The sequence below is a fragment of the Mus caroli genome, unplaced genomic scaffold (genome assembly GCF_978045245.1).
Source record: "Mus caroli unplaced genomic scaffold, Mus_caroli_1 scaffold_15, whole genome shotgun sequence".
Lineage (NCBI taxonomy): Eukaryota > Metazoa > Chordata > Mammalia > Rodentia > Muridae > Mus > Mus caroli.
The window spans coordinates 84,219,889-84,234,857 of NW_028227270.1; the positions used below are offsets into that span (position 1 = coordinate 84,219,889).

Genomic DNA, 14,969 nt, shown 5'->3' on the forward strand with positions numbered 1-14,969 from the left:
GAAAAACACATGGGGTGGGTTGGGCTTCATATCTGAATAATATATGTGTCGATCCCTCTATCAGTATCCAATACCAAGTCATCCTCTAGGATTCTTGCCTCATTCATTCCACAACATTTTTACATTTCCTTTGAAGCAAGTAAATTGAGTTAACTTAAAGTAAAAAGATTAATGCTTGTCATTCAATGCATGTTTTTGATAGAAATCAATAAATATAGACAACCTGTATTTTATTATTAAAATCTACCTTTCAACAATTTGCTTAGTAATTGCACATGGTCATTAGGACTCTGGTACAGAACAGACTGGGATTCTCAGAGGAACAATGACAAATAGCCCCTGCTCAGGAGGCCCTTGAGCCTATATTCAGAATTCAGGCCAGAGCCATTTAGCCATCAATCTACTGATGTAGATAGTATGTCTTGCCCGTGGCCATGGCAACACAATAACCTATGAAAGGAACAACAATATTGCGTATTAATTTGTAGATATTAAGGGCTCTCAGTGCTTAAATCAGCTCTAGAAGCGGGCACCAAGAATGACGGAAGTTTGCCCTCGTAGAAATACTAACAGGATTTTACAAATGAGGTGTCAATAAAATGTAATTACAATTGTAAAAAAAAATAGTAGTGCTAAAATAAGTCATGGCCAGACAAGAGCATAGAACAGGGTCCTCAGACCAAGTTGGAGCTGAAGACAGAGCAACCAGTGGCTTGTACCTTACTCAACCCTGAGAACACCACCACACAATAGCATGTCAGTTACTAAGTCATCTCTCAGGATATTATAATGCTGTGTTTGCTTAGACTCAAAGCCCACAAACATGGGCCTGCAGGAGGACATATAAACTCTAGCTCTACATGGCAATTGTAGCTAGACCTGTGGGCAAAATCCTGGAAGATGTAGAGCTTCAATTCTCTGAGGCTTCAGATTCTACTTTGGTTATAGAAAGTCCTCTCTCTCCCTCCCTCCCTCCCTCCTTCCCTCCCTCCCTCCCTCCCTCCCTCCCTCCCTCCCTCCCTTCTTTCCTTCCTTCCTTCCTTCCTTCCTTCCTTCCTTCCTTCCTTCCTTCCTTCCTTCCTTCCTTCCTCTGTCTTTCCCTCTCTCTTCTTTCTTTCTTTCTTTCTTTCTTTCTTTCTTTCTTTCTTTCTTTCTTTTTTCCTTCCTTCCTTCCTTCCTTCCTTCCTCCCTCACTCTCTCTCTTTCTTTTTTCCTCCTTCCTTCCTTCTTTCATTCTTTCCTTTCCCTCCCTCCCTCCCTCCCTCCCTCCCTCCCTCCCTCCCTCCCTTCCTTTTTATTCTTCTCTCATACAGTAACTACATCCTGACCACAGCCTCCTTCCAGTTAACTCCCACATGCTCTTTTTCCCAGATCCACTGCTCTTGTTTCACCTCAGAAAAAAATAGGTCTCCCAGTGATATCAACCAACACAGTATAACAAGATACAATTAAGACAAACCCTCATGCCAACACTGGATGAAGCAACCCAGTAGGAGAAAATGTTTCTTATGAGCAGGCAAAAGAGTCAGAGACACATCCACCCCCACTTTTAGAAACCCAACAAAAATCCCAAACTAAACAATCACAGCATGTATGCAGAAGACCTAGCACAGACCCATGCAGGCTCTGTAACTGCTTCAGTCTCTGTGAGCCTCTATGAGCCCTGCTGGGAATTAATGAGGTAAGGAAGACAGCTAAATCACACTAAATTCCACCATCTAAATCATCATTCCTTCTAGACCAAGTGAGCATCATTTCAAATGGTACTGAAATCAGAAGAGACCCAAGGCAGCTCACGGGAATGTTTCTACAAGATGGTTCTGGAAGGTGGGAGGACAAGACTCTAATCTAGAGTCACATTCATGCATGTGGCTTCTGTTTACTTCTATAGAATAATTTTCATACTCTTCAAAGCCCGTGCATAGGTTATATCTTCCTAGCTCCTGTGTTTTGAAAAAGTATGACCTTTGGCTGGGTGTGGTGATGTACAAAGGTAATTCCAGCATGCGGCTGAGACGATGATACAGAATTACTGTTGAGGGCCAGCCTGGGCTACATGATGAGCTTTTCTTGTTCTCTCAAAAGAAGAAGAAGAGGCAAAGTGGAGGTGGAAGAAGAAAAGAGAGAGAAAAATAAAAAAGAGAATTGGAGGGGAGAAGACTTTAAGGAAAAGGAAGGGAGAGAGGATAGGGTCACCCTCATTTACCCAAAGCTCAGAGTCGGAGCTCAGGGAGTATCTGCCAGCTGAATTGATGAACACCACACCAAGAGACCAAGATCTAATTGTGATGTTCATATTTCAAAAAAGAAACAGGCCTCCTGATATCACATGAATTGGTTAAGGTCATATAGAAAATTAGGAAACAAACTGGGACAAACACTTGGGTGTCTGGATCCATTTATAGTGACTGTTGTATTTTCAAGACAGAAGCCATTTATTAAGCTGGCTACATTTTTGTCAACTTGACACAAACTAAGGTCATCAGGTTTGATTGTGAGCATGTCTGTGGGGAATTTTCTTGAATAATGATGGATGTGAGAGGGCTCAGCTCACTTGGGCAGTGTCACTGCTATACAGGTAGTTCTGGGTTGTATAAGAAAGCAGGCTGAGCAAGCCTTGGGAACAAGCCAGTAAGCAATGGTCCTCCATAATGGGCTTCAGCTTCTGCCTTGAGTACCCTGAGTAGAAGGCTATCAGAGAAAGTCAACCATTCCCCCCTACAAGTTGTTTTTGGTCACCGTGTTTATCATAATAGAAAGTCAACTAGACTATGTATCTAGAGAAACATTTAGATGGCCAGGAGACACAATTCTGTGCAACCATTTGTCAATATTGGAAAGTCATACAAACACAGAAGGAAAACAAGGTTGATAGCTGTAAGATCAGATGAAAACTCTCCTTTAGGAGAAAAGGAAAAGAAATTAAAGTGTGCCAGTACAGGCACAGATTCCCTCAGAGGATACAGCTAAGCAAAGAATCGCTGACATTTTCTTTGTAGAATTGCTTCATGAATAATAGTTTACTTTCTGAAGACACATAAACTAAAAAGTCCTCAGCCAGCCAAGCCAACCAAGTAGTACACACCAAATAAACTCGCAAGCTGGTGCATGTTATAGCACCATGCATCATGTTTCCAGAGAACAATAATGGCCCAGTCACTAAAGACCCTCTAGTGTCTCATTGGTCCTCTTCTATACTGGAGTTAACAGATATAAGGCAAAGAACTCCTGAATGGCTATAGTAGACTATCAAGATGGAAGCGGTTTGGGACCTTCCAGAATAAAACAACCAGATTCTGGAAATGCCTTTCTTTATGATTCCAGTGTGTTCTATTGTCGGAAGCAAAAAGTCATCTCTACCATGCCTGCAGGGCACACAGCCAGCAGGTTGATCCCTCTTCTGATTCGCCTCAACTTTCACAAAAAAGGGATGCCAAGCAATGAAAGGGAGGTCAGCCAAAGGCTTCCTGACCCTTCCTGTGAATCTATGCCTTCTTGGAAAGAGTGACTGTTATCTTTTGCCTTTTTGAAGGGCTGGAGACATTGTTATTCCTAAAGGATGAGAAGCAAGACCAACCCTTGATGGAAATGTCTTTCCACCACCACAGTTTCTTTGATCCTTCAGCTATTGTCTTGCTAAACCCATACTCTTAGTGGTATTAGACATGGGACCTGCTTTAACTTTAAAAGAGTGTGTAAATACCAGGAGTTTTTCAGCCTACACACTGATGAATGGCTTCCTTCTCCCAAAGGGGCTATATAGATACTAAAAAATCAATGGGCCTGGCATTTGTCCTTATATATTTGTTTTAAAGTCTTCCTTATTCTGGATGAGAGGCCAGTGGTAATGCCCAAAGGGATGCCCCAAATCAGGATTATATGTGAGTCTTAAATATTTTGCAGCCCACAATTTTCTTTTATTTTTTAAGTACCACAAAATTCTCAGCAAAAGAACAGTAAAATAAATGAGGCCGTCATTCTTTACTGCTGCCACGTGTATGTTGTTAGTCACCCTGGAAGGGTGGGTATTTACAGGGCATTCGGAGGTGTTCCGTGACAGATCTGCCAGGGAAAACAGATGGAGAGACTGTGCCACATCCGCCAGTGGCACCTTGTATAATCTGTTTACCTCCAAGTTTAATCTCAGTGAGGGTCCTTTGCCAAAGGTTACTGAGAACCCAGTCCTTAGTAGACCCAAGGTAGCATTTGGTTCTATTAGCCACCTACTCCTAACTCCCCTCTCTATGTCCTCACCCAAAGCTCCCTCACAAGTACACACCCGCCATCACAGCTACCAAGCAGTCAAGTTGTGGGACATCTAGAACAAAGATAACTTGTTAGTTTCTTTTCCTTATGCAGTGTCCACTTGGCTAAGCAGAAATCAAATTTCCCTTGGAACTGATAAAACCCACTCCCCTTCTGGAACCAATCCCAAATATTAAAACAAATAAAAACAACCACTTCCAGCCAAATATCTAAATATAAACATGATTACATTTTCCTATTTTTATTATCCCTTCTAAAAAGTGAGTTTGGGGAGTTTCCATAGTGAAGTCCTTTTTATTTTTTTTTATTTTTATTTATTTTTTGATTCATTTTGAACAGCTGCATTTTAAAGGGACAGAACAGAATAAAACAGGGGACATAAAGTGCAGCTTTCTACCCTTAATCTTCTTTTAAAATCATAAATAAATTTGAAATTAAAATTGGGTTTCCCATTTCTTACCTTGTTGAGGATTCATGATTATGCCTGCCTGATTTCAGGTAAGATTTAAGTCAGGGTATCCTGGTGTGGGTGATAGAGCTCTGCCTGTTCACAGATCTCAGATTTATAACATCCCATCAATAGTAACTCACAGCACAATGGTAAAGTCTTAGTTTTTTGGACCTCTCTCACAGTCTGAGCTAAAGGCATTGTCTTTATCTCTTAAGTCTGCAACAGGCATTTACTCACTTCCTACTGTGTGCATGTACCCTCCTTACCATGGTGGCTGATTACCAGGGACAGAGACCTACTATGTTGGTGGCATGGAAGACAGTAAACAATCAAAACCTGGTTTCAAATCTCACCAGTATTGTAGCCTTGGGGAACTCACTTGCCTGCCCAGGCCTCAGCTTTCTGGGGTGAAAAGTGCATCTAGTGTAGTATCTTTCTCATCTCATCTCTCCTTCATGAGTTTCAGTGAGTTAGTTGGGGTAGGGTTGGTAGTTTCTTTGTGCATTTTGGAAGGGGGGGTCTCATATGTGGCCCAACCTTACCCTCAAATTATCAATTCTCCTGCCCCAGCCTCCTGAATGCTAGACTTATATAAAATGTTAAAAGTTTATGGCAGATACTAAATATATATTTGTTTAGTAAATAATCAAACTTGCAGTGAGTGAAGGGCCATCTTCAAGAAGTAGAAAAAAAATGTTCCTCCAACACCATTGACAAATAAGAAATCAAGGCTTAATCCAGCCTGCTCTGGAAATGACACAAGAGAACTTAAGTTCTAGTCATATGACATGTAATGAAGACATGAAGACATTGATAATTGCAGACTTAATGCTCTTAAAAAGAAATTAACACATCTAAGTTGGGTGTAAAATGGGCAGAGTGGTACAGGCCTATAATGTCAGTACTTGAGAGACTATGGCAGTAGGATATTGAGTTTCTACCCAGACTACATAGCAAGACCCTATGTCCAAAATAAAGAAAAAGTAGTTGGACTTTTTAACCACTTAATAAATAGATTGCATTGAGTTTAATAAATAGATTTATTTTAATAAATAAATAATAAGTCAAATAAATTTATTTTAATAAATAGTTCGGGTTTAGTTTCACTTAAATACAAATACATTTTTTTAAAAAAAATCACTTTTTCTGGTAATGAAAGTTTTACAGAAACACGAAATATCTGAGGAGATGGCTCAGTGGGGAAAGCACTTGTACAAGTGTGAGTTACTGGGGTTCAGATCCCTAGCACCCTGTAACTGCTGCATAGGTGTCAGACTACTTGCAATCCAAGCACAAGCAGGCAAGTCAGATGATGTTAATCTGTAAACTCTGGGTTCAAGCAAGAGACTCTGATTCAATGAATAAGGTGGAGAGCAACCAAGGGCACTGGATATCAACCTGTGCCCTCCACACACACTTTTACACTGATGTGTGCCCCAACACAAGTGCACATACCTGTACCATACCATATACCCCCAAGAAGTGAAAGAAAAAAGAATCAGTACATAAAATGACCTCATCTATCTAAAAATTGGAGAGAACAACTATTAATATTTTGATGTATTTCTACCCATTCAATACATTTTAATGGTTTCGTTTTAATTGACAATTAATGCAACATACAGTCTTTTAGAATATGTACATACATTCACACGTATGACAAAAAGCAAATAGTCATTTTCCAATCCTAGATACTATCCAGAGAAAAACAACTGTACACATATTCCACATTCTTTTCCAAGATAGGGTTTCTCTATGTAGCCCTGGCTGTCCTGGAACTCACTCTGTAGACCAGGCTGGCCTCGAACTCGGAGATCCAACTGCCTCTTTGCCTCTTTGCCTCTTTCTTTGCCTCTCTCTTTGCCTCTGCCTCTCTGCCTCTGCCTCTGCCTCTCTAGGGTTGGGATAAAATGTGTATGCCACCACTGCCCAGCTAAGCACTTGGATTTTTAACCACAATATATTTACATACGTTGTTTGCTTCCCCACACTATGCATCTTTGAGAGTTTTCTATACCAGTGCATACTTATTGCTTAGTGATTTAGATAACATGCATTGAATGCTGTACATAAATATGTTTCCATAGATACTCAGAAACAGCATTACTTAGTGGAAAGTTCACATTTAAAATTTGGATAAATATTAACAAATTAGTAGTTAAAAAAGCTATGGTACCTATTGGCGCTGGAGAGATGGCTTAGTGGTTAAGAGAACATACTGTTCTTGCAGAGGACATGAGTTTATTTCTCAGCTTCCAAGTGGTAACTCACTACCTCCACCTCTAGCTCTGAAGTCCTCTCCTGGTCTTTTCTGGAGGTTCTCTCTCTCTCTCTCTCTCTCTCTCTCACACACACACACACACACACACACACACACACACACACACACACACACGTCCAATTTAAAATATAAACAACCCCTTAATAAAAGGTATCATTTAGTGCAGACAAAATATGAGCTAATACTCATTTCTTCTTACCCTCATTATTGTTGGGTGTTACCTTTTTTATTAAATGTTTGATGATACAGTGGGAAATCATGATTATTTTATTGTTATTTTAGCTTGCATCTCTCTGATTATTAGGGAAGTTGAACATCTTGGCATACACTTAATGTGGGTTTTGCTTCTGTATGTGGTATTATCTGGACCATATTGAGGAAGCTAAGAACTGTTAGGAAGAGACACATGAATATCTTAAACCTGTCGATATGCTTTCATGTCACAGGTGAATGAGATGTCACAGAAACTTCTTTCCCATGTAGACAAGCAGTAGTCACAACAACATGGAGTGATCAGGTCAATCATTGCTCAAAGGTTTTAAAAACCATCCCTCTATATATTAAGATCCAATGCACACCTAGGTGTTATATGTTGCCATGCCAATACTAGTTTTAATTATAACACTGCCTCAGTTAGTTGTGTTCACAGTAAGACTCTGTAAGTTAGAACCAGCAAACCTTATGGCATGCATAGATGAGCATTTGTTCTCAAAGTGTTCGTATTGGGCTCATATAGATGAGGCCTCTAAACCAGTTCATTCTATTTGGCATGAGAGACCCTCCTCTCCTTGCACAACTATGAAGATACTCATTGTTGGACCAACATATTTGCCAGAGTACATTTCTCTAAAGAAAACAAGAAAGGTATGATGTCACAGGCTCTGCAACAAGTACATGCAACAATGCCTTTCTTGTTACACTTCTGCTAAATCGCATAAACCAAAGTTAGCGAAAGTCAGAAGGAAGCTTCCATCTTCTCTTTCTTAAAACAAACAAACAAACAAACAAAAATTTTATTCCAGTAAAATTTTACAAATTCTTTGTTTCAGAAAATTTTGAATCAACATTCAGGCTTCTAAAGTCCGAGTATTGGTTGAGTTCATCTGGATTGTATTGATGAATTTAAATCTTTTGAATTTTTGCATCCAATTAGACACTTTTCAATGTAATCAGTTAATTTTTCTTTCATGTCCACCGGGAAAGATTATTTTTACTATAAAAATGTTCAAACAAACTTGAAAGCAAAAAACCTAGTACAATGAAATCCATTTGCATACCTTCCAGCCATACAACATGCTATACTCAGATCCATGTGTATCTGTGCATACACATAAAGTCATGTGGCACACAATTGCATATTTTCCAATGATCAACTGGATATACAGTAGTAGTCCCATAGTGTATAGCCTAGTGACATCATAACTGCTTTAGTTTCCATGAAAGCACTTTATGATGTTCAGAAAATAATAAAGATGGCTAAAACATCTCTCAGAATATATCCCTGGTGTTGTCTGTTATATGACTATATAATAATGATAACAAAATCAACAAGAGTTCGTGGTTGCCCATTCCTTAACCAAATTTTACCAATCTAAAATTTGTTTTACATGGATTTTTTGTTGTTGTTCTAGACAGTGTCTATAATTTTAACTTTTTGGCATGTCTTCAACAATTATCTTCATTTATGTATTTGCTTTACCACAAACTCATTTCTGAAACAGCATTGCCATATAGAACAGACCATATTCTTAGTCATGAAATATGTGCTTGTAACCCCCTTGGCCTTTTCTGCTAAGTAGTTACTTATGTCTTAAGACTAGATAGAATTCAGTCTCAAACATTCTGAATATTTCCTTGGTGGTGTAAAAATACTTCCTAACTCATGCCAAGTGTGTATTCAGTCAATAGATATGAATGTTTAGATTAATCAATAGAATTTGATTTTATTGCACTCATACTTCCATTACAAATTTCTCCTTTGGGCTAATGATACCAGCTTACTCCTATAATTTCATTTGAAATTATAAACAGTCATATATAACTCTATAGTTCCTCCTCTATTAGTGTGTTAGTGTCTCAGTCTTTCCTGATTTCTCTGTGTTCAAATTAGTTAGCTGTTTCCTAGCACTTTATGAATATGGTCAATGTACTTCAAAATCAATATTAATGCTAATATATCTGAAGTCTACTCTTTTACAGTGATTTTTGTTTCTCCATCATTAGCTACCCCTCAGTCATAGCCCCAGGGATCCTGGATGATTTCTTTACTTCCATTAAGGAAGAATAATTTCAGCTTAGTCTCATGTTTCTTGATCCAATGCTGAAATAATTTTTTCTTTTTTTAAATAGCAAGTCTTTGTGCCTCTTGTCCTAGTTCTATCACTGTGAGAAGAGACCATGACCAAGACAGCTCTTATAAAAGAAAGCATTTCACTGGAGACTTGTTTATTGTCTTACAGGGTTGGTGTATGATTTTAATGGTGGGAAACAGACAGGCATGATGTTGGAACAGAAGGTTTTTTGGGTTTTGTTTGTTTGTTTGTTTTTGTTTTTTCCTTTGTTTTTTGGGGGGGTTGGGGTTTTGTTTGTTTGTTTGGTTTTTGTTTTGTTTTGGTTTGTTTGTTTGTTTTTGATTTTTTGAGACAGGGTTTCTCTGTATAGCCCTGGCTGTCCTGGAACTCACTTTGTAGACCAGGCTGGCCTCGTGATTCATAGGCAGCAGGCACATGAGTGAGCGCGCACACGCGCACACACACACACACACACACAGAAGTCCATCCCCAGTTACACACCTCTCCAACAAGACCACACTTCCTAATCCTTCCCAGGCAGTTCCACTGTCCGGAAACCAAATATTCAAACAGGAGCTTGGGGGGCCATTTCTTTCAAACCACGATACCTTTCCTCATATTTATCTTGTTCTTGAACTTTTTTTAAAATTTTTTTTATTACGTATTTTCCTCAATTACATTTCCAATGCTATCCCAAAAGTCCCCCATACCCTCCCCCACACTTCCTTACCCACCCATTCCCACTTTTTGGCCCTGGTGTTCCCCTGTACTGGGGCATATAAAGTTTGCATGTCCAATGGGCCTCTCTTTCCAATGATGGCCGACTAGGCCATCTTTTGATACATATGCAGCTAGAGTCAAGAGCTCCGGGGTACTGGTTAGTTCATAATGTTGTTGCACCTACAGGGTTGCAGATCTCTATAGCTCCTTGGATACTTTCTCTAGCTCCTCCATTGGGTCCCTGTGATCCATCCAATAGCTGACTGTGAGCATCCATTTCTGTGTTTGCTAGGCCCCGGCCTAGTCTCACAAGAGACAGCTATATCAGGGTCCTTTCAGCAAAATCTTGCTAGTGTATGCAATGGTGTCATCGTTTGGAGGCTAATTATGGGATGGATCCCTGGATATGGCAGTCTCTAGATGTTCCATCCTTTTGTCTCAGCTCCAAATTTTGTCTCTGTAACTCCTTCCATGGGTGATTGTTTCTAATTCTAAGAAGGGGCAAAGTGTCCACACTTTGGTCTTCGTTCTTCTTCAGTTTAATGTGTTTTACAAATTGTCTCTTATATCTCGGGTATACTAAGTTTCTGGGCTAATATCCACTTATTAGTGAGTACATATCATTTGAGTTCTTTTGTGATTGTGTTACCTCACTCAGGATGATGCCCTCCAGGTCCAACCATTTGCCTAGGAATTTCATAAATTCATTCTTTTTAATAGCTGAGTAGTACTCCATTGTGTAAATGTACCACATTTTCTGTATCCATTCCTCTGTTGAGGGGCATCTGGGTTCTTTCCAGCTTCTGGCTATTATAAATAAGGCTGTTAAGAACATAGTGGAGCATGTGTCCTTCTTACCGGTTGGGACATCTTCTGGATATATGCCCAGGAGAGGTATTGCTGGATCCTCCGGTAGTACTATGTCCAATTTTCTGAGGAACCGCCAGATTGATTTCCAGAGTGGTTGTACAAGCTTGCAATCCCACCAACAATGGAGGAGTGTTCCTCTTTCTCCACATCCTCGCCAGCATCTGCTGTCACCTGAATTTTTGATCTTGGCCATTCTGACTGGTGTGAGTTGGAATCTCAGGGTTGGGAAAGGATCTTTACCTATCTTAAATCAGATAGGGGACTACTATACAATATATATAAAGAACTCAAGAAGGTGTACTCCAGAAAATCAAATAACCCCATTGAAAAATGGGGCTCAGAGCTAAACAAAGAATTCTCACCTGAGGAATACTGAATGGCTGAGAAACACCTGAAAAAATGTTCTTGAACTTTTTTGTCCAAGAACTTCTGTTCTTTTAGACAAGGTTATGGTGTTCTTTCTACATTCCCCAATGATTTTCATTTGGTGTACATATATACATACATATTTTCTGTGTTTTCAAACAATATTTAGTAATATCGGGTATATATGGATCCAGATTTTCACACCTGACTGAACATATCTCACATTTGATTTGTTTCCACATCTAAGTTTTGATTTGTTACAGACACACTTCCTATTACCACTGAAGTTCCTTTCAAGTATATTTCAATGACCAAGTGTTTCTTATATCCTAGGAAAATTGGAGAAAACTTCAGGATTTTTTTAAATTTCTTTCAAATATTTTTATTAGATATTTTCTTTATTTACATTTCAAATGTCCCTTTTTCTGGTTTCCCCTCCAAACACACCCCATTCCCCTCCCTCTTCTCCCTGCTCACCAACCCACCCACTCCTGCTTCCTGGCCCTGGCATTCCCCTACACTGGGGCATAGAGCCTTCACAGGTCCAAGAGCCTCTCCCCCATTGATGACCGACTAGGCCATCCTCTGCTACATTTGCAGCTCTTCCAAATATTTTTTGATGTACCTCTGAACTATTTTCACTGGATAGATAGAGCCAAGCTCTACACTGAAGCTAGGTCACTACTAATTAAACAGTTGCCTTTTTAAAATATATATCATACAATATTATCAGTAGATTGGCAGTATGGCACATACTAGCTGATACTAGGTCTTTTAAGTTTAAATCCACTACCTTACATATATTTATTATAAATGTCACTTGCTATTTTACAGTTTTAGATTACTAATTAATAAATTATGTTTTCTGTATTTATCTTCCATTTGTAATTCCTCCTTTATGGACTGTCTCTCATTTTCTAATTTTGTTTTGTGTATTTTGGAAAGTCTCTTTCAATTTACCAGAATTCTTTGCATAAAGGGAAATTTTTTGCCAATACTTATAAATAAGTAACAATTACTTTTAGAAACATTTCTCTAATTTGTCACGTTTTAAAGTTTATAGTATATAAAACACTAATGTTTTAAATGTACAAGTAAATATAATTTATTTCCTTTATGTCTTTTTAAAAATATTACTTTGATTTAGATAAAGATGTATCAGGTAGAACTGAGAGCAATAGTGCACAGCTATAGAGCCGTTGCGATGCTAAAGGCAGGAGGATCAGCTGAGATGGGGAATGTATAATGAGAGAATAGTCATGGAGTGTGTGTGTGTGTGTGTTACATGAATCCATGAAAATGGGAAGTAAGAGGCAAAGACTGGGAAGAAAGGTTACAAGAAATTGTTGGAGAATACGCGAAGGAGTTCCCAAGGCTTCAATGAAAACTGCAGGTGAGGGTGGAATGAGGACCAAGCACACCCTGCCAGACCCCACCATGCTTATGATTTCCCCACAATCCCATGAGTTGTCATGCAAACTCTGACTCTCTAAGACTAAGGGGTGTAGGAGGGGACCCAAAGCGAGAGAGGACTGATATTTTTCTTAGGCCACCAAGGATACTGATGTTGCTTGTCTTTCAGCCAGTCTTGGAGTAGTGATGGGGTGTGATTTTGGTTGCTATGAGAATCATTTGGGGGAAGCTACGAAACAAAACAAACTCCTGATATCTGCATCTGATCCCACCCTAGTGTTCAGACTTGATGGATGCCGAGTACAACATGGGCATGTTAGCCAGTTTGCAATGCAGAAACAAAATGTCCAAGACAAATCCATATTTTTTTAAAAAAGGTTTATTATTGGTGTATGGTTTGTGATGTTTTAGTTCATGGTCACTTGGACTATTGGCTGCAGGCTGTGGTGAGGCAGAACATTGTGGCAAAAGTGCATGGTGAAGAACCTGTCCACAATAGCTGGGAAATGAAAAAGAAAGAGGAAGGGACCAGGTTTGAAAACCCCATTCAAATTCAGTCTCTTAGTGACCTCACTTGCTTCCTCAAGCCCCTGATGTATAAATGCTCCAGCATCCCTGATACTGACACAGCCCAGAGACTAAACCAGTAATGCATTGACCTTTGGAGCACCCACAAAATCTAAGTCTTAACATCAAATAAGGAACTTATTTATTTATTTATTTATTTATTTATTTATTTATTTATTTATTTATTGAGAATTTCATTGGTAAATCTCTCCAGGTGATTGTAATGTTCAGCCAGAGTTGAGTATTACTACCTAAAATAGAGACTAGAGATTCTTTAATGGATCAGAGAATGAAGAGGACACAACTTTAAAGACTAATTAATATACAGATGGGAGACGAACAGAAAACCCCAATAAACCTTACCCTCAGTCAGAGCCAGGACTGGCCTTGTTTCAGTTAATGCAAATTTACCTGAGTATTGTCTACACCTGTATGATCCTGTCAGTGTGGAAGATGCTTTCCTAAGCCTAGGAATACGTACCAGACAGCTGGCTAAGTAGGTGGGAGCGAGGCCTTAAGATTAGAACCACCAAAAGGGCCTTGCAATGGTTGAAGCTAATTGAGCAGGCTTGCTGGACTCACACACCTAGCAATGCATCCACAAGGAATTTTCATTAAGAGATAACCGACAGCCTGCCTCCTCTTTCCAACCAGTAGACCACAGTGAGGGATAGCAAATGATGCTTGCACACACCCCAACATGTCCCAGATTTATTTCAAGCATCCTTTTCAGTTGAGCTACTTTTCAGCAGGTTGGAAATTTGCCTGAGCACCACGGAATCTGATTGTGAGTCCACGGAGCACCACATCATAGAATGTTTAATGAGACATGTCAATTTAATTGTGCTTCAAGACATCCAGAGCCAGAGTTTGTCAGCATTTTGCAGACAAATGTCCTCATTTACAGACTGATCTTTGGTACTGATTATGTTCACTGTGGCTAAAAATATTGGGGAATGAGCTATGCTTTGAGAAAGAAAACACTTATCTTTTCTCTGGGTAGATTGACTCTCAGACTAGTAACAGCGTGAACTTGCAGGGGTTTGGAATCAGAGTGGTTGGTTAAAGGTCACTGTGTTCCCATCCTGATGCAGAGGATGCTGTGTATCTGGATGATGAGAAGGAAAGAGAAGAGTACGTTCTGAATGACATTGGAGTGATATTTTATGGGGACTTCAAAGACATCAAGAGCAGAAGCTGGAGCTATGGCCAGGTGAGCCACTTAAAATTCATCACTGTCAAGGACAGTTTTCCCTAATATTTTTTGTCACATTTATTACTGCCGGGTGCCATCCATCGATATTAGAAAAGCATAATTTCCTGCTTTTCAGGATCTGAGACTCCAAGACAGAGTGCATGGAAGTGGGAACTTAGAGAGACAACTGCATAATTTATCAGCTGGAGCCACCAATCTTCCTCTTATTACAAATGTCCCAGAGATCGGGAGACTACGGATAACACGGCAGTGCCTGAGTTATACTGTGGCAACTTAGAAACCATGAAGTCTCATTACTTAACCTGAAATGGGCTGAAAGTTTTTTTTTTTGCTTATAGAGATATTTTAATGAAAAGAATATAGCAGAGTGCACCAAATTTAAAGGAATACTTTCAAAACAAAAAAGTATTAGGGGCAGTGATATGGCTCAGCGAGTAAAGAAACTCATCTCCAAACTAACAGGACGCCACAAGGTAGAACGAGAGATCTGACACCCCCAAAATGTCCCTAGACCTCGCTGGACACCAC

At 39.4% G+C, this 14,969-nt stretch overlaps 1 protein-coding gene across 2 annotated transcripts in view; it reads left to right on the forward strand.

Annotated features, from left to right (window-relative positions):
* The window catches only part of F13a1 (coagulation factor XIII A chain), a 187,084-nt gene that overhangs the window by 65,752 nt on the left and 106,363 nt on the right, over positions 1-14,969 (forward strand). For both annotated transcript variants that reach the window (XM_029484978.2, XM_021180809.3), the window contains exon 5: positions 14,320-14,438. In XM_029484978.2, the coding sequence (XP_029340838.1) occupies positions 14,320-14,438 (119 nt within the window). The remainder of the gene's footprint in view (positions 1-14,319; positions 14,439-14,969) is intronic.